The following is a 26,637-nucleotide window of genomic DNA, read 5'->3' as shown; positions in this document are numbered from 1 at the left end:
TTTCTGTATTTTCATTGAAAAAAAAATTCTGCCCCTAGGTTTTAAAAAATGACACCTCCCCCCACCCACCAACCATCACTGTTACTAATTGTTACCCCTGTTTTTGCTTATTTGTGGATATTAGTTAATCGTCTTTTTTCAATTAACAAAATGAGGGAGAGAGAGAGAGAGAAATAACAACTGTTTGTGGCCTGTGTAATAACTGTCATAACAGTAAATAATAACTGCGCAATAACTGTATATTTAGATCCAGTCTATGATTTATGCCATTCATCTATGCCACTGAAGGTTAAGGTGAAGATTACCTCCATTATTAGTTGGAAGAACTTCTCTCCAAAGGAGAAATGGTTAAAAAATGTATTTTTCTTGTACCCCCCCCCCCTTCCTGAAAATTAATAACCTAAGGCCTTTACTCAGTGTTAGACATATGTGAAGCTATTACCTAGTCAATTAAAGTCTACCTTCACATATTATAGAGTCTTTTTGGGGGATTAGTAGTGGTGTACCTATATTTGTTGCATGATGAATAATTTTTTGGACCACACTGCCTTTCGATTTAGAATTGAAATGGAAATGCATTAAAACAGGTAAACATTTTCAATAATACAGTGAAAACCAAATAAAAATTGAACAAAATAATAATGATTACCCAAATATTTTGGCTTTACATCGAAAAGCCTTTATCAACGAGAAAAAAAAACTGGCTAGAATAAAACGTGTGAAAAACAAAGAAAAGCAAATAAACGGTTATACAAAATAAAAATAAAAGTTGTAAACCAAGTAGGCTATGCAACTATAAACTCAAAATTTTGTTTGCAATTAGAAGACATAGAAGACTTTGCCACTTCCATTAGAACTTTATTTTAGATTCAGACAAGATTTGAGAAGAAAATTCACATCATGACTGTGAATGAACTTTGTCATTGAACTCTCTCCAAAGAAAACAATCTAGTGAACAACCCGGAAGGTCATTTTTTTATGAATAACCCGAAAGTTAATTATTCTGTTTGTATAAATATGTTAGTTTCAATTTTAATACTTTAGTATTTCTACTGATGACGGTCGCTGTATATGTGACTTTTTACCTGTTTTCATTGTCTAAATAAATGGATTTATCCCCTTTTTCAACATTTAGTTGTTAGCGCTTGTGTATTTTTTTTGTTTTTGTTTATTCTAATTTTTTGGTTGCTTTTTTCATTGACAAAGGCTTTCGGATGCGAATCCAAAATATTCGGATTTTCGTTATCTTTTTCAAAGTTTTCATTTTATTTTCATTAAAAGAATTACCAGTTTTTAATATATTTCTGTTTCAATTGTTGTATGATTTTTTAAAGAATGTATCTTGTTGCTGGCGGTTGGTTACATGCCAGCTTTCATACCTTATTTAATTATCTTATTTTTTGGCAGATTTTACTTGCAAGGATGAGGGATTTTACGCACATCCAACCGATTGTAAGCGTTATTTCCGCTGTTTGGACGCTGGTGCCCTAGGAATTATACCCAATGCATTTGTATGTCCATCTGGTGAGTTGTTAAATAGCTAGAGCTTTCGATTTCGATAGGTGGCATTTGCGAAATCTATAAGTAACAGTTAGATGTCATAATCAGGTATTGATCTGAATGAATTAATGAATTGAATGAATGAATGAATGAATGAATTTCATTAATAACCTGTCTTACAATCAACAGAAAAAGACAGAGCACAAACAAGAAAAGAAAGAAAAAGCATTTCCGCTGTTTGGATGCTGGCGCCCTAGGAATTATACCCAATGCATTTGTATGTCCATCTGGTGAGTCATCCACTCCATTAAAGTGCCTAGTTTAATAGCCTAGAGCCGTCTTTCCGCTGTTCAAACTAAATTATCTTTAAATAGCTAGCGCTATCGATTTCGATAGGTGCTAAATCTATAAGTAACAACTAGATGTCGCGCATTTTTAACTTATTCTTCTAGGGTATAATCAGTTACTGATATGCTATTTCAGAGACTTTGACATATTCTTTTTTTCTACTCTAAAGTTAGAAAATGACAGAGACTTTTAGCTTTGTAAATAATTTCTAAGAACACATTATCTCTCGATAATAGATTTAGAAAACAAATTACTAAACATGTAATATACATCATTATGATAATATGCTATTCATGGTGTACTATAATATATTATGGTAATATATGTGATATTATATGGTACATCTATATATACAGTAATATATGTGGTAAAATATATTATTATGGTAATACACAGCATTTAAAATACTGATATGCGTTTCAGTGTTCTAACGAAAATTGTTGATGAAATGTTGGGTCAGAATAGACAGACAATTTCTATAAGTATCAAAAACAACAAAATAAAAAAAAAGCTCCCTGGGTACCTCTTAGGTCTATTCATGTCTGGATAATGAAATTTTGGAAAATCTTTCTCTTGGCTGTTTGAAAATTATGAAGTTCTTAGGTCAGTATTACATTTTTCGAAAAGGGCTCATTCGATTGGAAATTGGAGTGGCTTGTGCCCTTTTTAATAGTCGAAAGTGATTGGAAGGCAACTAACATCTCTTCCACGCCCACCATTTCCCCAAACACATCCAATCAAAATTTTGAAATAGCAATTTTGTTTAGTGCAGTTGATTTTCAGATAGAAATTATGTTTTTGAGGAGGACACTCCCCCACAGCCCTCATGGCAAGGGTTGTAAGTTATGCCTTGGGGGCATATAAGATCTTTATAGAAAGCTTTGTCGTAGAAACTTCAAAAAGGGATCACTCGATTTGAAATTCAAAGCGATAGTGTACTTTTTAATAGTCAAAAGTGATTGGAGGGCAAATAACCCCCCTCTCACGCCCACTTTTTCCCCAAACACATCCAATCGAAATTTCGAGATAGCCATTTTGTTCAACGTAGTTGAACGTTCTGGAAATCAAGCCTTTGAGGGTCCCCACAGTCCTCAGGGCAAGGGTTGCAAGTTATGCCCTGGGGGAATATGATGTTTTTATAGAAAGTGTTGTAGTAGAAAATTACAAAAAGGGTTCATTCGATTGGAAGTTAAATGGTAGTGCCCTTTGTAATAGTCGAAAGTGATTGGAAGGCAACTTAGACCCCTTCCATGCCCACTATTTATCCGATCACATCCAACCAAAATTTTGAGGTAGCCATTTTGTTCAAAGTAGTTGAAAGGTCCGGAATATCCTTAAGGATGACACTCCCGACAGCCCTCAGGGTAAGGGTTGTATGTTATACCCTGGGGGTATATAAGCTCTGTCGTAGAAATAAAGAAACTATATAAGCTTTTTCGTAGAAACTTGAAAAAGGGCTCATTTGATTGGAAATTCAAATGCCTAGTGCCGTTTTTAATAGTAAAAAGTGATTGGAGGGCAACCGAACTTCCTCTCATGCCCACCTTTTCCCCAAACACATCCAATAATAGCCATTTGGTTCAAAGTAGTTAAAAGTTGGGGAAATTAGGTATTTGAGGATGATAACCCCCTCAGAGCCCTCAGCGCAAGGGTTGTAAGTTATGCCCTGGGGGCATATAAGGATTTTTATAGATAGTGATGTTGTAAAAATTTCAAAAAGGGCTCATTTGATTGGAAATTGAAAGGGCTATTACTCTATTTAATAGTCAAAAGTGATTGAAGGGCAACTAACCCCCCTCTCACGCCCACCAGTTCCCTAAGCACATCCAATAAAATTTTTGAGATAGCCATTTTGCTGAACGTATTTGAAAAGTTCTGAAATTATGTTTTTGAGGATGACACAAAGCCCTTAGGGCAGGAGTTTTAAGTTATTCTCTTGGGCCATATAAAGTTTTATAGAAAGTGTTGTCCCAGGAACTTCAAAAAGGGCTCATTCGATTGGAAACTGATAGCGCTAGTACCCTATTTAACAGTCGAAAGTGATGGGAGGGCAACTAAGTCCCCTCTTACGCCTATCATTTCCCCAGACACATTCAATTAAAATTTTGAGATAGACATTTTGTTCAGTGTAGTTGAAAGTTGTGGAAGTTAGGTATTTGCCAGCGTTGTCGCAGAAACTTCAAAAAGGACTCATTCAATATGGAAATGCGATGTCTGGTGTCCTTATTAATAGTCAAAAGCAATTGGAACTCTAACACCCCCTCCCCATGCCCATCATTTATCCAAACACTTCCGATCAGCATTTTGGTATAACCATTTTGTTGAACGTAGTTGAAGAGTCCGGAAATTATTTTTTGAGTATGAAACCCCCCCCCCCCACAGCCCTCAGGGCTAAGGTTGTAATTTATACCCTGGGGCATATAATGTCATATAGAAAGTGTTGTCGTAAAAACTTCAAAAAGAACTCTTTAGACTGGAAATTGAAACAGCTATTGCCCTTTTCAATAGTCGAAAGCGATCGGGGGGAGAATCGCCTTACACCCATCATTTCCCCCAATATTTCCTATCAAAATGTTAATGTGGCCATTTGTTCGACATAGTGAGAAGATTTGGAAATAAAGTCTTTGAAGATGACAACCCTCTCCCCCATAGACCTCATGACGAGGGCTGTAAGTTATGTTCTGCGGCCGTGTCGCGTTTTTAATGGAAACTTTACCTTAAAAGTTTCAATAAGGGCTATCTCGATCTGAAATTGAGAGGACTAGTTCCTTTTTTATTAGTCGAAAGTGATCAGAGGGCAAATGTCTCCCTCCACGCCTGTAACTTCCCCAAATAATTCTAGTCAAAATTTTGACATAGCCATTTTGTTAAGCCTATCAGAAAGGTCTGGAAATTATGTCGTTGAGGATAAGAAATCCCTTCAGCCCTCAGGGCAAGGGTTGTAAGGTATACCCTGGGGACATATAGGGTTTTTATAGAAAGTGGGGTCATATAAACTTCAAAGGGGGCTCATTGGATTGGTAATCAGACGCTCTATTGCCCTTTTTAAGAGTCAAAGTTATCAGAGGGCAGCTACCCTCTCCCCCCTACACACACGTCATATTGTCCAGAAATGCATCTACTAGAAATTTTGAGATACCCATTCTATTCAAAATAGTTTAAATATCATATAATAAGGCTTTTGGGGTTGAAACAAACCCCCGAGATTAGGGTCAAGGGTTTTAAGTTATACCCAGGGGGTATTAAAGCTTTTTTTTATGGAAGGGATGGTTGTTTAAGTTCAGAAGAGGCTCAGTATTTCTTCCTAAAAAAGATTATGTCAATATAAAATGAACAGAAATTAACCAAAAAACTTTTTGCACAAAATAGGTTTTTCAAAAAAAAGTAAAGAACTCCATTAAACCAAAAATGAATAAACATAGAATCAAATAATCTACCAAGTATACAACAATCACAAATCAGTATCAATAAATAAATGAAACACGAAACAAACAGAAATTAAAATAAGTCAAACTCAAAACGAGCAGAAATTAAACTGTGTAGGGTTCTAAACTCTATAATTTCTAAAAGCTAGAATATAATTTGTACTTTACTGAAAAAAATTCTTTTAAATTTTTTCACTTTTATAACTTTAATAAATCTCAAAATTATTTAAGATTTTAAGGAATAAATATCAGTATATGTTTATTAAACTTACAATGCTCATTTTTTTCATTTGAATTTTTTTCAGTAAAGTACAAATTATATTCAATTGATGTTGTAAACAAATTAAAAACTCGACATATAGACGACAATACAATTTTTTATAGTTTTAATGTTGTGTGTATGTATACAAACTGTTATGCAAAAACTGTGAATTCATATTAAAAAATAAAATCCAAAACAATTTAAATTAATACAAGATGTAACTTTGGCAAGCATGGACGACGAAGTCATTATGATATTGATCTCGTTGGTCAACAAGTATTCCTTTTATTTTGGTTTTAAAGGAGAATTTTTATCAAAACAAGTCTTCGGTTTACCAATGGGTGCTCATCTAAGTCCAATTGTGGCTAATGTAATCTTGGATTCTATCGAAATGTCCGCAATTCAGTGTTTTCATCTCGCTCCTTATTTCTGAGGTAGGCTCATGGACAATGTTTTATATTTTTGGGAGCATGGATTGGAGTCCTTAAATTTGTTTCTTGACTATTTAAACAGGTCTGACAAAATATAAAATTTACACTAGAGCTGGAAAAACAAGAAAGGCTACCTTTTTTAGATATTTTAAGGAAAATACCAAAAAAGTATAATTTAGAGGGGCAAAACAATCCAGGGAGAAGCAAATAAAAATTTCTTGCCCTTTTATTGACGCCCCCGGTTTCTAGAAATGATAAAGGTCTAGTTCTAATAAGATTATACCCTTGATTCTTTGAAAGGGAAAGGTGTGGATGTAATATGGCTACAGAGATCCGTCAGTTGGTTTCTTCCATGTGGTTTCTTACACATGGACCGTTTAATTAGAATAGAATTCTTTTCTAAAAGTGCTAAAAGCTTTAGCGTGAAGAGCAAGGTATTGAGTAGGGGGCAATCGCTTTATATATGGAATAATTTCTGCTCGTTTTGGGTTTTAATGTTGCTCCTTACTTTCGGTTGAAAAAACTTGTTTTTTTATCTAATAAGTGAGACAAGACAATACGTGATAAGCAGATATTTTTCATCTGGGAAAAAATTATTCTAGGCTGAGACAAATTACTGAAGGTGACTGCTGATTAAGATCGCTTTTATTGATGAGCCTTCAGTTGGAGATACTGAAGACGAGGTTGGAACTGAGAATTTTACAATATCTCTAGACTAAATTGCCGAAAATCCCAAAGTTTAAAAGAACTCTAGGGATTTTTAATAATAATGAAATATATGTATTTTCCAGGGTAATGAATAATATATATTTTATCGGTGTTACTACTGTATTCTAGCTCATATTTTCTTCTTTTTTTATTCTTCTCTGTTTTATTTTTTTTAATTCTTTTAAAGTATAATTTAGTGTATTGTTTATTGCATTTGTCGTGTTTTATTATTGTATCGTAATGCCCTCTACAAGCCATGCTTCACGGGCCAAACAACCGTTTAGTGTTTACTGTGTATATCTTTCAGTATTAATAAAATGATTGTTTAATTGATTGATATAATTTTCCCAAGATTCCTAGATCAGGACTGGAGTTTCAAGATCAAGGAAAAATCCCAAAGTGACAGCCATGCCTCTAAGGGCTATATCCAAAGATACTTTGGCAATTTGAATAAGCAGTTTAATGAAATTTTACGAATAAAATTTTTCGGTATATCATTTAAAAAAAAATATTGTGTAACGTAACATGCGGAAGATATTTTTTCACAGAAGAATTTTTCTGAAATAAAAAAATTACACTAGAACCCAAAAAAAACTTTGATTGCAGAAAAGATCATCATATTGAAGTTGGCTTCTTTTTTCTCTTTTCTTTTTTTTCACGTTTGGGTTAAGTTATTCCCATTTCTAGGTTTATATTACAATAAACTCTCCGGGTCATGCGACTACTCAACGAATGTTATATGTAAAACACCAACGACATCTACATTTAAACCCTTCCTTGCATCTGGAACATCACTTGCAACCCGCTCACCAACAACTACTTCTGAACCATTTCTGGACTACGTTGATTTCAGTTCAGAGGAGAAAGATATATTTGATGATAGTGAAGAAGTAGTAAAGAGTGAAGACATTGAAAGAAGTGAAGAAGATGGTGAGACTGAGCTCGAGAAATTGTTGGACTTAATTCACGAACTAGGTAAATATCTTCTTTTTTCCACATATTGTTTTCTTGTTTATACCATCTTCTTATTTTATAAGCTTTCTATTTTATTATTCATTCTTTTTTTTATTTTGCATATTACTTCAATGTTTATTATTTTTGTTTGTCCTTAATATATTCTTCATTTACTTTATTATTTATATATTTTATTTTTTTATTTATTTTATTCATTTCATATTATTCGTACTCCTTTATTTCTTTTTTTATTTATTTTCCTATTCTTTTTCTAGTTCTGCTTATCCATGTTCTTTATTCATTATCATTTTTTATACTCTTTTCACTTTAAAGTTTATGAGGTAGAATAATTTTATATAGCTTTTAATTTTAATTATAATTTTTAAACAACGAAAATAACAAAAAAAACAAATTGTTTGTGGAGCAAATTGTTGCCAAACCATAATTCAGGACATATAAAAAACTTGGATTACTCGAATTTCAATGAATGGTCACTAGAAATATTCAAGCTTTAGATGGGTTGGCTACGTTTCACATTTTGACAATTTATAATTTTTGTTATTTTTATCCAATGCTCCAACTGATTCACACACAGACTACCAACAGCAAAAGAAGAAAAAAAATACAGTAAAAACAACATATGACTGAAAAAGGACATTATTTATTATTGTCATATGTTTGCTTCAATGTGATTTTTGATAGTCCTAGGTGTCAGAATTTAAAAAAAAACAATCTTGAGTAAAAAATCAGCAAAAGAACTAAAAATACTTGAGACGAAACATCTTAAGTAGGTCTAGCTTTCTTTTGAAGATTATCTTTGGGAATCAATATCCTCTTTATGTTATGTTGGAAGTTTTACGGTTGTCAAATTTAAGTTGTCAAATTGTCAAATTTAAGAAATTGGATTTGCCTATTTATTTTCATGATTCAAAAAGTTCAAGTTCTTTAATAATCAATAAAAAAAAATCACAAAACTATCAAATTAATGACCCGCGGTGAGTTTAACTCGTGTGTGGGTTATACACTCAACAATAAATAAATAACACCATCTCCAAATACCGGAATAAAAAGATGGCCCTTCAACTCTCCACGCGGTAAAAAAAGAACGAAACGCCCAATAAATTCAAAATAACCCAATAAAAATAAAGTAAAATGAGGAGGCTCCACCCCAGAATTCAATATAAATTAATGGTTACTAATTAAAAGACTCTTTTAATCTAATTTTATTATTAACCTGGGATTTAATTAAATCTACGAAACTGCGAAATTTATTCCAATTATATATAACGCTATGCTGTTGTGAAAAACAGGACTTTCCAGATTTTATTAAAGGATGACGAACTATAGTTCCTGCCTCGGTTCAAATAAGCATGTAAAATCGGATTATCATCCTGAAAAAACATATTTCGCAAATAAAAATAATCAGGTAAAAGACGTTGAACATATTTTTTTCAAACAGTTCGTCGTAACGTACTGTAATTAAGGAGCGACCCGGCTCAATAGTAACCGAAACTCTAAAAAACGGAATTTCGATATCAAAAGATGCATCAAAAGAATTGGATTTCTATGCTGATTTCAAATATATAAGTTTTGTCAAGTTGAGTCTTACCCATCAAAATTTACGAGCCTGAGAATATTTGTCTTATTTTCGACTAAAGGGGAAAACACCCCCTAAAATTCATATAATCTGAATGAAAATCGCACCATTAGATTCAGCGTATCAGAGAACCATACTGTAGAAGTTTAAAGCTCCTATCGGCAAAAATGAGAAATTTTGAATTTTTCCCAGAAGAAAGATCACGGATGCGTCTTTTTTTTTCTTTTTTTTTTTTTTTTTTTTTTTTCTTCCCAGGGGTGATCATATCGACCCAGTCGCCCTAGAAATTCGACGAGAGGGCTCTTTTGAACGGAAATAAAAAGATCTAGTGCCCTTTTCAAGTGACCCAAAAAATTGGAGGGCAGGACAGGTTTTTTCAGCTGAAAGTAAGGAGCAACATTAAAACTTAAAACGAACAGAAAATATTACGTATATAAGGGGAGTGGCCTTTCCTCAATAGCTCGCTCTTACACTAAAGTTTTTTTTTTAATTTTAAAAGAGGTTGTTATCATAGGCAGCGCAATAGCGCTGCCTAAGTAAAGAACGATGTGGGCACAATATTTTTTTTTCCTCCATACCCGGGCACTTCGTACCGAAGAAGTTGTCGTAGAAACTTCGAAAGGGGCTCATTCAATTGGAAATTGGAATGGCTAGTGCCGTTTTTAATAGTCAAAAGTGATTGGAGGGAAACTGGCCCCCCCCCTCCCTACGCTCATCATTCCCCCAAACACATCCAATGAAAATTTTGAGATAGCCATTTTGTTCAGCGTAGTTGATTTCCAGATAGAAAATATGTTTTTGAGGAAGAGACTCCCCCACAACCCTCGGGGCAAGGGTTTTTAAGTTATGCCCTGGGGGCATATAAGGTTTTTATAGAAGGTGTTGTCGTAGAAACTTCAAAAAAGGCTCATTCGATTGGTAAGTCAAAGAGCTAGTGCCCTTTTTAATAGTCAAAATTGATTGTAAGGCAACTAGCCCCCCCCCCCCAACACCCATCATTCCTCCAAACACATCCAATCAAAATTTTGAGATAGCCATTTTCTTCAGCGTAGGCCTAGTTGATTTCCAGATAGAAAATATGTTTTTGAGGAGGACACTCCCCCACAACCCTCGGGACAAGGGTTTTAAGTTATGTACAGAGGGCATATAAGAACGACGTTGGCACAATGTATCATTTATTATTTTTTTCCTTTAGAGCAGGGCACTTCGTATCGAAGAAGTTGTCGTAGAAACTTCGATTTAATTAAATCGAATATTCATTCATTCATTTCACATTATTCGTACTCCTTTATTTATTTTTTTATTTTTTTTTCCTATTCTTTTTCTAATTATGCTTATTCATGTTCTTTATTCCTTATCATTTTTTATACTCTTTTCACTTTAAAGTTTATGAGGTAGAATAATTTTATATAGCTTTTAATTTTAATTATAATTTTTAAACAACGAAAATAACAAAAGAACAAAATTGTTGCCAAACCATAATTCAGGACATATAAAAAACTTGGATTACTCGAATTTCAATGAATGGTCACTAGAAATATTCAAGCTTTAGTTGGGTTGGCTACGTTTCACATTTTGACAATTTATAATTTTTATTATTTTTATCCAATGCTCCAACTAATTCACACATAGACTACCAACAGCAAAAGAAGAAAAAAAATACAGTAAAAACAACATATGACTGAAAAAGGACATTATTTATTATTTTCATATGTTTGCTTCAATGTGATTTTTGATAGTACTAGGTGTCAGAATTAAAAAAAACAAAAAAAACAATCTTGAGTAAAAAATCAGCAAAAGAACTAAAAATACTTGAGACGAAACATCTTAAGTAGGTCTAGCTTTCTTTTGAAGATTATCTTTGGTAATCAATATCCTCTTTATGTTATGTTGGAAGTTTTACGGTTGTCAAATTTGTTGTCAAATTGTCAAATTTAAGAAATTGGATTTGCTTATTTATTTTCATGATTCAAAAATTTCAAGTTCTTTAATAATCAGTAAAAAAAAATCACAAAACGATCAAATTAATGACCCGCGGTGAGGTTAACTCGTGTGTGGGTTATACACTCAACAATAAATAAATAACACCATCTCCAAACACCGGAATAAAAAGATGGCCCTTCAACTCTCCACGTGGTAAAAAAGAAGGAAACGCCCAATAAATTCAAAATAACCCAATAAAAATAAAGTAAAATGAGGAGGCTCCACCCCAGAATTCAGTGTAAATTAATGGTTACTAATCAAAAGACTCTTTAATCTAATTTTTTTATTAACCTGGGATTTAATTAAATCTACGAAACTGCGAAATTTATTCCAATTATATATAACGCTATGCTGTGGTGAAAAACAGGACTTTTCAGATTTTATTAAAGGATGACGAACTATAGTTCCTGCCTCGGTTCAAATAAGAATGTAAAATCGGATTATCATCCTGAAAAAACATATTTCGCAAATAAAAATAATCAGTTAAAAGACGTTGAACATATTTTTTTTCAAACAGTTCGTGGTAACGTACTGTAATTAAGGAGCGACCCGGCTCAATAGTAACCAAAATTCTAAAAAACGGAATTTTGATACCAATAGATGCATCAAAAGAATGGTACTTTTATGCTGATTTCAAATATATAAGTTTTGTCAAGTTGAGTCTTACCCATCAAAATTTACGAGCCTGAGAATATTTGTCTTATTTTCGACTAAAGGGGAAAACACCCCCTAAAAGTCATATAATCTGAATGAAAATCGCACCATCAGATTCAGCGTGTCAGAGAACTCTACTGTAGAAGTTTAAAGCTCCTATCTGCAAAAATGAGAAATTTGGAATTTTTCCCAGAAGAAAGATCACGGATGCGTGTTTATTTGTTTTTTGTTTTGTTTTTTTTTTCTTCCCAGGGTTGATCATATCGACCCAGTCGCCCTAGAAATTCGACGAGAGGGCTCTTTTGAACGGAAATAAAAAGATCTAGTGCCCTTTTCAAGTGACCCAAAAAATTGGAGGGCAGGACAGGTTTTTTCAGCTGAAAGTAAGGAGCAACATTAAAACTTAAAACGAACAGAAAATATTACGTATATAAGGGGAGTGGCCTTTCCTCAATAGCTCGCTCTTACACTAAAGTTTTTTTTTTAATTTTAAAAGAGGTTGTTATCATAGGCAGCACGATAGCGCTGCCTAAGTAAAGAACGATGTGGGCACAATATATTTTTTTTCTCCATACCCGGGCACTTCGTATCGAAGGAGTTGTCGTAGAAACTTCGAAAAGGGCTCATTCGATTGGAAATTGGAGTGGCTAGTGCCCTTTTTTATAGTCAAAAGTGACTGGAGGGCAACTAGCCCCCCCCCTCCCTACGCTCATCATTCCCCCAAACACATCCAATTAAAATTTTGAGATAGCCATTTTGTTGAGCGTAGTTGATTTCCAGATAGAAAATATGTTTTTGAGGAAGAGACTCCCCCACAACCCTCGGGGCAAGGGTTTTTAAGTTATGCCCTGGGGGCATATAAGGTTTTTATAGAAGGTGTTGTCGTAGAAACTTCAAAAAAGGCTCATTCGATTGGTAATTCAAAGAGCTAGTGCCCTTTTTAATAGTCAAAATTGTTTGTAAGGCAACTAGCCCCCCCCCCCCAACACCCATCATTCCTCCAAACACATCCAATCAAAATTTTGAGATAGTCATTTTGTTCAGCGTAGTTGATTTCCAGATAGAAAATATGCTTTTGAGGAGGACACTCCCCCATAACCGTCGGGACAAGGGTTTTAAGTTATGTACTGAGGGCATATAAGAACGATGTTGGCAAAATGTATTATTTAATATTTTTTTCCTTTAGAGCCGGGCACTTTGTATCGATGAAGTTGTCGTAGAAACTTCGATTTAATTAAATCGAATATTCATTCATTCATTTCACATTATTCGTACTCCTTTATTTATTTTTTTATTTTTTTTCCTATTCTTTTTCTAATTCTGCTTATTCATGTTCTTTATTCCTTATCATTTTTTATACTCTTTTCACTTTAAAGTTTATGAGGTAGAATAATTTTATATAGCTTTTAATTTTAATTATAATTTTTAAACAACGAAAATAACAAAAGAACAAATTGTTTGTGGAGCAAATTGTTGCCAAACCATAATTCAGGACATATAAAAAACTTGGATTACTCGAATTTCAATGAATGGTCACTAGAAATATTCAAGCTTTAGTTGGGTTGGCTACGTTTCACATTTTGACAATTTATAATTTTTATTATTTTTATCCAATGCTCCAACTAATTCACACATAGACTACCAACAGCAAAAGAAGAAAAAAAAATACAGTAAAAACAACATATGACTGAAAAAGGACATTATTTATTATTTTCATATGTTTGCTTCAATGTGATTTTTGATAGTACTAGGTGTCAGAATTAAAAAAAACAAAAAAAACAATCTTGAGTAAAAAATCAGCAAAAGAACTAAAAATACTTGAGACGAAACATCTTAAGTAGGTCTAGCTTTCTTTTGAAGATTATCTTTGGTAATCAATATCCTCTTTATGTTATGTTGGAAGTTTTACGGTTGTCAAATTTGTTGTCAAATTGTCAAATTTAAGAAATTGGATTTGCTTATTTATTTTCATGATTCAAAAATTTCAAGTTCTTTAATAATCAGTAAAAAAAAAATCACAAAACGATCAAATTAATGACCCGCGGTGAGGTTAACTCGTGTGTGGGTTATACACTCAACAATAAATAAATAACACCATCTCCAAACACCGGAATAAAAAGATGGCCCTTCAACTCTCCACGTGGTAAAAAAAGAAGGAAACGCCCAATAAATTCAAAATAACCCAATAAAAATAAAGTAAAATGAGGAGGCTCCACCCCAGAATTCAGTGTAAATTAATGGTTACTAATCAAAAGACTCTTTAATCTAATTTTTTTATTAACCTGGGATTTAATTAAATCTACGAAACTGCGAAATTTATTCCAATTATATATAACGCTATGCTGTGGTGAAAAACAGGACTTTTCAGATTTTATTAAAGGATGACGAACTATAGTTCCTGCCTCGGTTCAAATAAGCATGTAAAATCGGATTATCATCCTGAAAAAACATATTTCGCAAATAAAAATAATCAGGTAAAAGACGTTGAACATATTTTTTTTCAAACAGTTCGTGGTAACGTACTGTAATTAAGGAGCGACCCGGCTCAATAGTAACCAAAAATCTAAAAAACGGAATTTTGGTACCAGTAGATGCATCAAACGAATGGGATTTTTATGCTGATTTCAAATATATAAGTTTCATCAAGTTTAATCTTACTCATCAAAAGTTACGAGCCTGAGTATATTTGTCTTATTTTCGACAAAAGGGGGAAACACCCCCTAAAAGCCATATAATCTTAATGAAAATCACACCATCAGATTCAGCGTGTCAGAGAACTCTACTGTAGAAGTTTAAAGCTCCTATCTGCAAAAATGAGAAATTTGGAATTTTTCCCAGAAGAAAGATCACGGATGCGTGTTTATTTGTTTTTTGTTTTTTTTTTTTTTTCTTCCCAGGGGTGATCATATCGACCCAGTCGCCCTAGAATATAACGAGAGGGCTCTTTCGAACGGAAATAAAAAGATCTAGCGCCCTTTTCAAGTGACCCAAAAATTGGAGGGCAGGTAGGCCCCCTCCCACGCTCATTTTTTCCCAAAGTCCCCCGATCGAAATTTTGAGATAACCACTTTGTTCAGTATAGTCGAAAAATCTATTAACTGTTTCCTTTGAGGATAACGTAATCCCCACAGTCCACGGGGAAGGACTGCAAGTTGTGAACTTTGCCCATTGTTTACACCACAGTTTATAGAATTATCCAGTAAGTTTATCGCAGATCATTTCTGGTCTTCATTCTCGGTACGAACAAAAAGCTCCTCCCACTTCTTTCTGCTTTAGCGGGTTAGTCTGTTTCTGGTTGTTTCCAACAAAGTGTATTATTCGTAATAGCGGGTTTCCACTTGTTTCCGATTAGATCACAGTCTGACTTGTCTACCCGTGAAAAGATCTGATGCCGCCTATATTTCTATCTGCAAAAACGTTCTCTGGAGCACTCGCACCTTGGTCCGGGTTTTTATAATGGGTGAGATAGGGAAAGATCATACTGGATAATTATATAAACTGTGGTTTACACATAGTATTGATTATTTGAAAATGTACAGACGTTTTCAGGGGGGATTTTTTCTGGTGGGGGGAGAGGGTCGGGGGAGAAGGTTACGTGGTAGGATCTTTCCATGGAGGAATTTTTCATGGGGGAAGATTTGTTCCATTAACGGGGCACCAGATTTTCCAGCATTATTTAAAATACGATCAGAAATTAAATTTAAAAAAGCAAGTTTTTTCAGCTGAAAGTAAGGAGCAACATTAAAACTTAAATTAAACAGAAAATATTACGTATATAAGGGGGATTGCCTTTCCTCAATAGCTCGCTCTTACGCTAAAGTTTTTTTTTAATTTTAAAAGAGGTTGTTATCATAGGCAGGGCGATAACGCAGCCTAAGTAAAGAACGATATGAACACAATATTTTTTTTTTCCTCCATACCCGGGCACTTCGTATCGAAGGAGTTGTCATAGAAACTTCGAAAATGGCTCATTCAGTTGGAAATTGAAGTGGCTTGTGGCCTTTTTGATAGTCGTAAGTGATTGGAGGGCAAATAGCCCCCCCCCCCACGCCCACCATTTCCCGAAACAAATCCAATCAAAATTTTGAGATAGCCATTTTGTTCAGCGTAGTTGACTTCCAGATAGAAAATATGTTTTTGAGGAGGACACTCCCCCAAAACCCTCGGGGTAAGGGTTTTAAGTTATGCACTGAGGGCACATAAGAACGATGTTGGCACAATGTATCATTTATTATTTTTTCCTTTAGAGCAGGGCACTTTGTATCAAAAGATTTGTCGCAGAAACTTCGAAAAGGGATCATTCAATTGCAAATTGGAGTCGATTGTGCCTTTCTAATAGTCGAAAGAGATTGGAAAGCAACTAACACACCTTGCGAGCCCACCATTTCCCGAAACACATCCAATCAAAATTTTGAGATAGCCTCTTTGTTCAGCGTAGTTGATTTCCAGATAGAAATTATGTTTTTGAGGAGGACACTCCCCCACAGCCTTCAGGGCAAGGGTTGTAAGTTATATCCTGGAGGCATATAAAGTTTCTATAGAAGGCGTTGTCCTTCTAACCGAGTCAAACTCAAAACGAGCAGAAATTAACATAAATTGGGCTCAAAACCCCTATGCCTTCCCAAGGCCAGAACATAATTTGCACTTTACTGAAAAAAATACAAATGAATGTGTATTGTCAGTTTAATATACATATACTGATATTTAGTAATCAAAATGTTAATATTATTTGATTTATTAAAGTTATAAAAGTAAAAAATTTATATTTTTTTCAGTAAAGTGCAAATTATGTTCTGGCCTTTAGAAGGCATAGGGGTTTTGTGCCCAACTTATGTTAATTTCTGCTCGTTTTAAGTTTGACTCGGTCATTTGTTGTAATTTCTGTTCGTTTTGGGTTTCATTTATTTATCGATGCTGATTTGTGGCAATTTAACGCTTGGTAGATTATTTGTTTTTATTTTTGCTCATTTTTTGTTTAATGGAGTTCTTTACTTTTCTTTGAAAAACTTATTTTGTGGAAAAAGTTTTTTTAATTAATTCCAATTGAACAGCCTTTGTGATTCAGGAGCCATTCTTAAATAACTGGAACAAAAATCGGACTTAAGTTACTATAAACTTATTATTAGTTTAAAAAAAGGTATAATTAATATGCAAATGTCGGTTTAATTTTTCATGTGCGGTGAGTAATTTTCAAAACCTGCATTAATTCAGAAACGTTCAGAAATAAAATGAAAAAAAAGTTTTTTTTAAATGAAAGTAAGGAGCAACATTAAAACTTAAAACGAACAGAAATTATTCCGTATATAAAAGGGAATAAAAAAAATTAGCGTAAAGAGCGGGGCGTTGAGGAGGGGACAGCCTCTTTCATATACGGAATAATTTCTGTTCGTTTTAAGTGTTAATGTCGCTCCTTACTTTCAGTAAAAAAAAACTTATTTTTTTATCATGTAAAAAACAGAATCGAAAGAAGGGAAAAGATCCAGTGGAAGAATATTTAATATTTGATTCATATTTTTCGTTGACGATTTACTTGGGTAAGAATACGGCAAGGCAGGCAATTTTTCAATATACGCAGATCTTTACTTTGCTGCCTTTAAAGGGGAAGAATATGAGTTTTAAAAGTATTCGGAAAAATAATTGGACAGTAATTTATGTGTGACTATGAATGTAATAGAGAATGGTAAAGAGATTTTTGGGCTAAAAACGGCAGAATAAATTTCAGATAGAGTCATCTTTCCATATTTCTTGACAGTTTCATTCGAAGATAAACTGCATGGCTTTTAATGGTAAATTTGAATCAATTATTGTCCCAAGATATTTAATGTTATCAAATATATCAATTTCTACGGGCAGGCTTCGAATATTAATCAACATAACTACCGGTGCTGTTCTGCCAGTACGAGAGAAGACGATGAATCTTGTCGTAGCACAATTAATAGACATTTGATTTCTCTAAATCCATAAGATAAGCCTCCTCCCAGTGCCGGATCCAGAGTAGGGGCGAGGGGGTGCCCCTCCGCTAAAGTAGTGTAATCTACTTAATTAACGCAAGTTTGCGTTAATTAAACTTGCTCCTAACGCAAGTTTATCGGATCAACCTATTTTTCACCCCCCCCCTCCTACAAAATCCTGGATCCGCCCTTGCCACCTCAGTGCTGATTCCAACATGAGCTTTAAAGATCTAGAGTAGGGGCTGCTGATATTGCAATCCGTGTCGTCATCGAAAAATATGTTAAGGACAATATCTATGACACTGTTACTGATATTGTTCACACAAATAAGAAATAACAGTGGACCCAAACTAGAGCATTATGGGACACCAAATGACTGAGATTGAGATATTGCTGAGGAAAAACTATCACCTCCATAGAATCACTGATTTCGGTTTCTTAGTTCGACATTACGAAACACGACATTACGACAAACACGAAAATGTGGCACTTAGAAAATACATAATTTTGAAAGAGCCAAAAGAAGCATCTTAGAAAATGGCAAATTTCATATCTGAACAGATCTCGGATGGGTGTAGAGGCAAAATACGTTGTTCATTGTTTTTTATACTTTCACACATAGAAACTAATACTTTCAGTAACAAAAATATAAATGAATGATTTAGTTTCGTCCAAATTGTTAGGCAAAAACTTTTGTTTTTTGTCAAACAACGAAATGAATTAAATTAATTTCATTTCAGGGGGTGTTTCAAGAGTTAGGCAATTATTAGCTAAATCCAAAGTATCGTCTTCAGATCCTGAGATATCGAAGGAACAGCGAGAATCTCTCAAAAAATTCCTTGATACAACAGCCAGGTATTTCTTTTTGATGAATTGTTATATTTATGCTTACTAATCTATGCCATTCTGTCTTACCGGTATAGCCAATTACTTAGGTAAAATATACATTATATATATATATATATATATATATATATATATATATATATATATATATATATATATATATATATATATATATATATATATATATATATATATATATATATATTACATTGGGAGCTATATTACATTAATGCTGCGAATCGTAGGAGCTTACGATTAAACAGATTCCCAGGAAATATCTGAATTTCAGAAGCCTGGTGAAGTGGGAAAACGCCTAGTTATACTTCAAGTGCAAGAATATAAAAAGATGTTTAAATTTATTTATTTATATTTAACTTATAATATTTATGAAGTCATAAGTTATTATTACAATTTGAATATTTTTCATATTTTATTTCTTCTGATGAATTTCTTATAGAAGATGTGAAATTTGTCAAGTAGAAACGATCATGTGACATGAATGTGCCAAAGTAAAAATGTCAAAATTGCCGTTTGGATTTTAAGAACAAAATTGTTCTTAAAATAAATATTTTCAGATTTTTATAGTTTTTTAACTAAAGTTTCACCTTCTTCTTTTAAAGTCTGAGGTCAATTTTACCGCAGAATAGCAATTTGTTATTTGGCTTATTACAGCTGCTATTTCTGATTGAAAGCAATATTGGTAAAGCTTTCCTAGAAAGGCTAATTCAAATGCTTATTTGAATACATGTGTAAAAAAATGATGCTCAGTAAAAAAGATAAAAAATGAATTAAAAATATTGCCCTTCTAATACCAATGTTTATTAAAATGTCAAATTAAAAAAAAAAAAAATAGTTAAACTAAATATATACAGAGCGAAAGTTTTGCCGAGATTTGCAAAAACGGAGCCCAGAATACCGGAATAGCAACCGAGAACTCCAAGCATTGTCACTGAGAATGCACCAAATGGAGCCGGTATTGCAGATAAAGTAGCCGAGGATCTCAGTTTACTCTGTTCTGGAAAACTTCGGCCACAACATGAAAAACCATATTTTAGACCACAATGTATCAATTGTTCGGCAAAGGGAGGGAGGTAGGATCTTTAGACGAATCTCATGAAAAGACCTTCCCTTAAACGTCCAGTTATTTAATGTATACAAAGAGTTTGACTCCTATCAGATCTTTGATAAATTGTTACATTTTTCGGCTGGAGAAAATCGTTTGAGCAGTAGGAAAACTGCGTAAAATCCAGCTAAGTCCCATCTCCTCATCCCCAGCACCTCCTAATAAAAAATCCTTTCGTCCTCCTCTTTGACACACGTCGTTTTCTATTGAATCTCTGTCTTAAGTACGCTTCTGAGGATTTTAATTTAAGGTTGGTAAGGAGTTTTCTGCAGGGACAGTGCTTCTTCTCTCCTAGCTAAACTTCGTTAGCTGATTTAGGGCTCAAAAAATGTCTATAAATAGAGCTATTTTTCTATTTGGTGAAATGTTCTTTAAACTAAGAATTGAGGAGGGTTACATATTCTTTTGAACTTGGGTCCTACCCTAGCGGTTAACATGCTGGATTTGCAATCATATGACCTTCAGGACAGGGATTAATTCCAATTGCTCAGAAGGCTTTTAGCTCCTGGAGTAATGATCTCAAGTTACTTACCCACTAATCATGGTGAGAAAAAGGGGAATAATAGAAATTAGTCTATGCGGTGACTCTGAACTGGAATATGGCTGATTTAAAAAGTGTACTGCTTTAAGTTCTACCCAAAATGTAAGATGGCATTGACTCTTTTTTCGCAGACCAACTTGGGCTTTGGTCTTATTAATCTCAGGCTCTAATTGGTTGAAAGTAAAAACCGACAACTTACGGTTCTTGGCCATCATATTCTGCAAATCCTTTTCTTTTTTTAAAAAAATAGAACGACAATCAATATTGCACAAAAATAATGAGTTATGTCAAATATCCAAGATACTTTCTTGGCTCCATGTTGTCCATTCTCAATGGAATTTCTTGGAATTATTGGTGACAATGCTTGCAGTTTTTGACTCAATATTCGCAGTTTCTGGCAGTTTCTCGCATTTTTTTTTATTTTTGTGTAAGATTATTTTTACTGGGAATCTTGGTTACTTTTCATGCAAGCTCGGCTCCATTTTGCACATTCTTGACATTTCTTGAAATTCTTAGTTGCAGTTCCTTCAATTTTGGCTCCATTTTGTGGAATTTTGGGTCCAACATTCTTGACCTCGGCAACATTCCAGTAGTTTGGGATGACCAGTTTGTCAGCTCAGGCATCTTGTGATGCGACTCACTACTTTTATAGACTTTCCAACCCATTTTTAAAGACAGAGAGCCCATTCTTTGACAAGCCTCAATAGCTGGAACGACGCTTGAACGACCCAATTAACCATACTTTCAACGTCTATTTTTGTTGAAGGATGTACTTCAGTTCTGAAAGGTTTCCACAACCAATGATCATGCTTTCCTTTTGAATTCTTTCGTTTTTCCTTTTCAATTGAATATACCTAATAAATATAAGAAACTATTTTTCTTCACCGAAGATGGATGGCCTTTTCGGCCATCCATCTAGGAGCTAAACGGAAATCAGGGTGTCCGCGGTTGGTGTAGGAGGATGTTGTAAAGAAAAATTTAAGGGAAATGGAAACTTCCTTAGATGTTGTAAAGACGGAGGCTTTGAATAGATTAGGACGGAGGAGGAGCTTTCGTAGCTGTGTTGGCCTCAAGCGGCTTGGTGCTGCGGTGAGTTACTAGCAGTAGTAGTAATATTAAATAATGTTCTTGACTTTATTATGGTTGAACGATCACGGGGTTTCTGTTATTGTTTGCTATTATAGGGAAGTTTTTAACCTTTTATGTGAATTTTTTAAGGAAAATCTAATTAAGTACTTCAAATTTTTACGCAGCATATCAATCGGGCACGTATATAGGGAGGGGGAAGAGCTCTCCCCCTCCAATTCCAAGATTGTTCAGAAAGATATATGGGTACTTCTTGTTCAAATTATAAATAAACATTAATTATTTTCTATCCATCCTCCCCAAAAACAATCCGAGAAATCCTTATCCTTAGAAATCCATGATATAGCAATTAAATAATTGTAACTTCCTGAGAACATGTCTGGTCTGGCCGTCGAAACAATATATCACAGCGGGGAGAATAATATAAAAAGCATAAAAATAAAAATGTAGAAATATTTAGACTTAGAAAGGAGATATAGGTCCTAAACCCCTCCCCCTCCATCCTGCACAGGTGCCTAAACATTGTTAGGGGGGCATGACAATAAAAAGGCTATATAGTGTAATTTGTCTTACACTATACCCGACTATTAGGAGAAAAGCCTCAAGGACACATCAACGGAACCTTTCCTATTCTTTCTCTGCTTTCTTCTTATTTTCATATGATTAAAAATTTGTAATTAGTGTAATTAGTGTAATTTAGTGTAATTAGTGTAATGTAATTAGTGTAATTTAGTAATAATTGCAAACAAAGCTCATTACTTTTTCTTCTTTTAAAGGGCAAGTAATTCTCGAAGGGGTCCAGTAGGTGGCTCTGTTCCAAAGGAAATATTGGAAAAAACTGATTTTGACCCAACTTTTAATCAACATGACACCATTGATGCCAAGCCTCGACAGTATCAAACAATCAGAAGGAAGTAAGTGATTTAAATTCAGGTTGTTATTATTATTATTTTTACTATTGCATAATTTACATTTTATTTATTGTGTAATTCATTTATGAAAGCACTTTGAATTTTTTTTTCGAATCGACAATTTTAATTGAATTTAATTCAATTTCAATGTATTTGTTTAAGAATAATAACATTCTACATTCAAAAATCAATATGATTCACCAAATGCCAAACGGTTGACGTGAAGTGAATCAGAAAAAACGGATACATACAACATCATTTAGATTCACTATAATAAGAAAGAGAAAAAAAAGAGAAAAAATATGAATAATTAAAACCGAAATAAAATATAATGTAATAATAATACTGATACGAGAGCACCAACTACATAACAATATCCATACTGTGGGGTCACACTCACCAACCGACAAACAATTACAACTTGATTTAAAGCGAATCAAATATCTTCCAAAACAAAAACAAACTAAATCCCATAATTCTATACCCTTCATAATAAAATAAAACATATATTTTCAAAAATACAAGAAAGAAACAAGACAACATTCAAGAGTAAAACATAAAAAAACAACAATTAACAAAATATTGTTGTTGGTACAAAATAACAGCATAACTGTAAAATATCAACGTAGATAACAGTATGTAATTATTTTGTATCCCCTTCTATTTGTTATGAACTTGATCTTGATCGAAATATCCAGAAAAGTGAACTAGGGGCTAAAGGTATATTCACAAGGCAGGAGGCTCTCAAAACTCGTTAAAATATGTGTATGTACTTAAATTTTTGATTATTATATTAAAAAATTACCCATCAATTGATGAAATAAACATAATGCAGCATAATAAATTAAATAAATTATATAAATTATATTAAACAAAATAATAAACAAAATTATAATAATAAATTAAATGTAGATACAGTTATTAAAATGCAAACCAATTTATAAGGATTGTAAAACATTGACTGTCCTAGGGGAGTGGTCATGCACATAATGCACTTTTGTCCACAAATCTCTACCGAAACATGGGAAAAAGGAAATATAATAAATGATATAAATAAAGAAGAGTGGTAGGAGCGGTCCTAAAATTATATGAACATATAAGTGATCAAATTTTACCAAACAACGTATCAATTAAATTAAATTAATTAATTAATTTTAATTAATTGATTAATTTTAATTAATTAATTATTAGTTAATTAATTATTAATTATTAATCAATTAATTAAAAAAATAAATTAATACCTCTTGATGATGACTTCTTTTTACCTGAAAAGATATTAGTCTAGCCTTCTAGCCAGAGCCGTTCCCAGGAGAGGGGGGGGGGCTGGGGCTGTTGTTTCGGGTGCCATGACCTGGGGGGCTGCGGCTGGGAAATTACCCATTTATTTGGCTCTTTTTGCTTATATTAAAGTCGGGAAGGGGGCTTTGTAAGTCCGGCTCTGCTTTTTAGCAAAAGGAAAGGATAGATTAGTTATAAATCTTTTTTTTAATCCAAACAGGACTTTTTTTTACCTACAAACCCCCCCCTCCCCGTAATTCCGCGCTCCTGTTAATTATACTACCTAGACACAGCTAGATCTGAGTTGACTAATCCTGATGAAACTAAGGAAATAAATTCAATCGCGTTGTGGAACTTGGGACTTGGGGCTGGACAGGGGATTAGAAAAATAGGTCAGAGATAATTTTCAGTTTCTTATATGTTTTGGTTTTCTAAATTTCAATTAAAATCATTAATATTGGACATACAGTGAATGACAATATTGTCAACCAATCGATTAAGTAAGTAACATAATACTGAGCTCTTCTGCCTAAGAAGTCACCTGATCATCTTAAGAAATGTGGACTTTTCTTGCCAAAAATGCGAATGTTTTGGCTCTCAACGGACAACGAACAATAAAATACAGAATAAAAACATCTGCTTTGTATATCGTCAAAAGTAAAATTTTTCCGAAAAATATGCTGTTCTAACAAGGCTATGTAAAATGCTTAAATTATTACAAATGGTTCCAAGGTCTTATTTATTTCAACAAAAGAACAGTCTATGGAATAGCCTGTAAGTACCATTCATTTTAAATTTTAATTCCATAAGATACATATTTAAAAAACACTATTTCAATACAATGAACATCACCATTCAAAATAAGGCCAGGTAGAGTCCTGTTCTCATTTGGCATTTTACGACCAGAACAGAAGGTTGAACGTTAATTAATTAATAATGAATTTATTAATTTAATTTAATTGATACGTTGTTTGGCAAACTTTGATCACTTATATGTTCATATAATTTTAGGACCGCTCTTACCAATCTTCTTTATTTATATCATTTATTATATTTCCTTTTTCCCATGTTTCGGTAGAGATTTGTGGACAAAAGTGCATTATGTGCATGACCATTGAAAATGCCAGAAAATGTTTTTATCGACGCAGCATAGGAAAATGGGGTTTTCAATTGGCTGATTTTGTTGTTGCTTTTTCCGTAATTTGCCAAATAAAAACAGGACTTGAGGCTGACAACACAGAATATACAGGAAAATGCATTAGGTTCACCTAACGTGTTTGTATGGCGTTGTGTAGTGATGCCAGAAAAATACATGTCAGAGGGAGTAGGATTGAAGAGAATGCGTCAAGATTGTATCACTATCATCGATAGTACAATAGGTATAATGACATTTGTTTTTTAGTCGGCCGATACCGTCTTCAACCTCAGAGGAACCATCAACAACTCCAGTTATTGAGCAATTCATATCTCAGGACTCAGAAGAATTAAAAACTGATTTTAGAGAAGAAGACGAACTACCAGTATCTCCAAAAGATGATTTTTTAGATAGTTATGAATATTATGAAGATGATATTGTATCCATAAAAGCGACACCGAAAAGTGTGAACTTGCAAAGGAGGCCATCTGTTATCACAGATATTTCTAGTGAAGAAGCTGAAGTGGAGGTAACTATACGTTTCTCATTTGTATCTCCCTCTATCTTTTATGAAGTTAAATTTGATCGCAAAAATCTAGGAAAATATGTATATGTGGTTACATTTATATATCCTAACCTTAGACCTTACATCCTCCTGTGCCTCTGGAGGCATCCAGGGCATCAAAAAGAGACGGCAGTCGTCCCTCAAATGGGCTGCTTCCATAACGTCTTCCCAATGAGGTTGTATGGACGTATTCGCGCTGAGAAGGTCCCTCTGGTAAATTTCTGCGTAGTGTGTTTTTTGGTTTTCCCCTTTGCCACGTTCCCGCTGGTTGTCACTAGAGGATGGACTTCGGTGTTCGGTATTCTTTCATTCGTAAAATATTTCCCAAGTATTTCCATCTTTGGGTCCTGTTCATGTCGACGACTAGGGATTGCTCAGTAATTTGGCGTATTGTCTGGTTCGAGACGCGTTGTGTTTAGTTTATGTTGAGGATTCTTCGAAGACGATTATTCTCAAAGGCTTGGATTATCTTCTCTTGCTACCGATTTAACTCCCAGAATTCGCTTCCATAGAGCATAACTGGGAGGACATTACTAATGAAAACTCGAAGTTTTAGTCGGTTTGAGAACTTCTGTGAGCGTCAAATCTGTTTAAATCTGGTAAACGAGCCACTAGCCTGCCCAATACGAGTATGGATCTCTTTGTCTATTGTCCCTGTGTTCTCTATTGTGCTTCCCAGATATTTAAACTGAACAACCTTTTCTATATCCTCAATGACACACTTTATGTTGAGGGGGGATCCCGTGACTGCTATACTTTTAGTTTTTGATGCATTTATCTTGAGGCCAAACAGCAGTGCAGTTTCTCTCACAACAACCAAGAACTGTTGGAGTTTCTGCTTGTCTGATTCGAAGAGACTGGTTTCGTCTGAGAATTTTATAGCTGCAATCCTCTTTTTGCTTCTGATTGGGATTCCGTAATTTGTGCATCCGCGGAGGATGTAGTCTATAACCAGTATGAAGAGAAAAGGAGACAGGACACATGGGCGTAGGGAGGGGGGGGGGCAGGGGAAGGCAGCTGCCCCCCCCCCCTTGAACTTCAAATTTACGCTAGATATTAGCGAGAACTTTTCGACTGTTGGAATTTTTTGTTGGATGTTACCTGGTAGATGATTAAAAAAGCTGGAAAAAGCTGGAAAAAAAGCTGGAACAGAAATTTCCTAATATCGTTTGCGATATCAACATTTACGTTTCGATCTTCAATATTGATTTTCGGTCCAATATATAGATAGGAGATTGGCCCAGGATCGGCTGATTTTGACTTGTTTAATTCTCTATGAGTTGATTCAAGCGATAAGAGGTTGCTGAGCATGCCAAAGCAAAAGTAACTCATTCAATGT

At 34.0% G+C, this 26,637-nt stretch overlaps 1 protein-coding gene across 1 annotated transcript in view; it reads left to right on the top strand.

The window, feature by feature from the left end:
• Cht6 (Chitinase 6) overlaps positions 1-26,637 on the top strand; it is a 152,138-nt gene that overhangs the window by 111,811 nt on the left and 13,690 nt on the right. Inside the window, exons 11-15 of the mRNA XM_089108442.1 lie at positions 1,408-1,524; positions 7,362-7,649; positions 18,554-18,668; positions 22,186-22,323; positions 25,001-25,262. Of these exons, the coding sequence (XP_088964568.1) occupies positions 1,408-1,524; positions 7,362-7,649; positions 18,554-18,668; positions 22,186-22,323; positions 25,001-25,262 (920 nt within the window). The remainder of the gene's footprint in view (positions 1-1,407; positions 1,525-7,361; positions 7,650-18,553; positions 18,669-22,185; positions 22,324-25,000; positions 25,263-26,637) is intronic.

The sequence above is a fragment of the Artemia sp. Qi Xiang Cuo genome, chromosome 3, assembly GCF_049724085.1.
Source record: "Artemia sp. Qi Xiang Cuo chromosome 3, ASM4972408v1, whole genome shotgun sequence".
In the NCBI taxonomy this organism is placed as follows: Eukaryota; Metazoa; Arthropoda; class Branchiopoda; order Anostraca; family Artemiidae; genus Artemia; species Artemia sp. Qi Xiang Cuo.
This window is presented reverse-complemented; position numbering and strand designations above follow the sequence as displayed.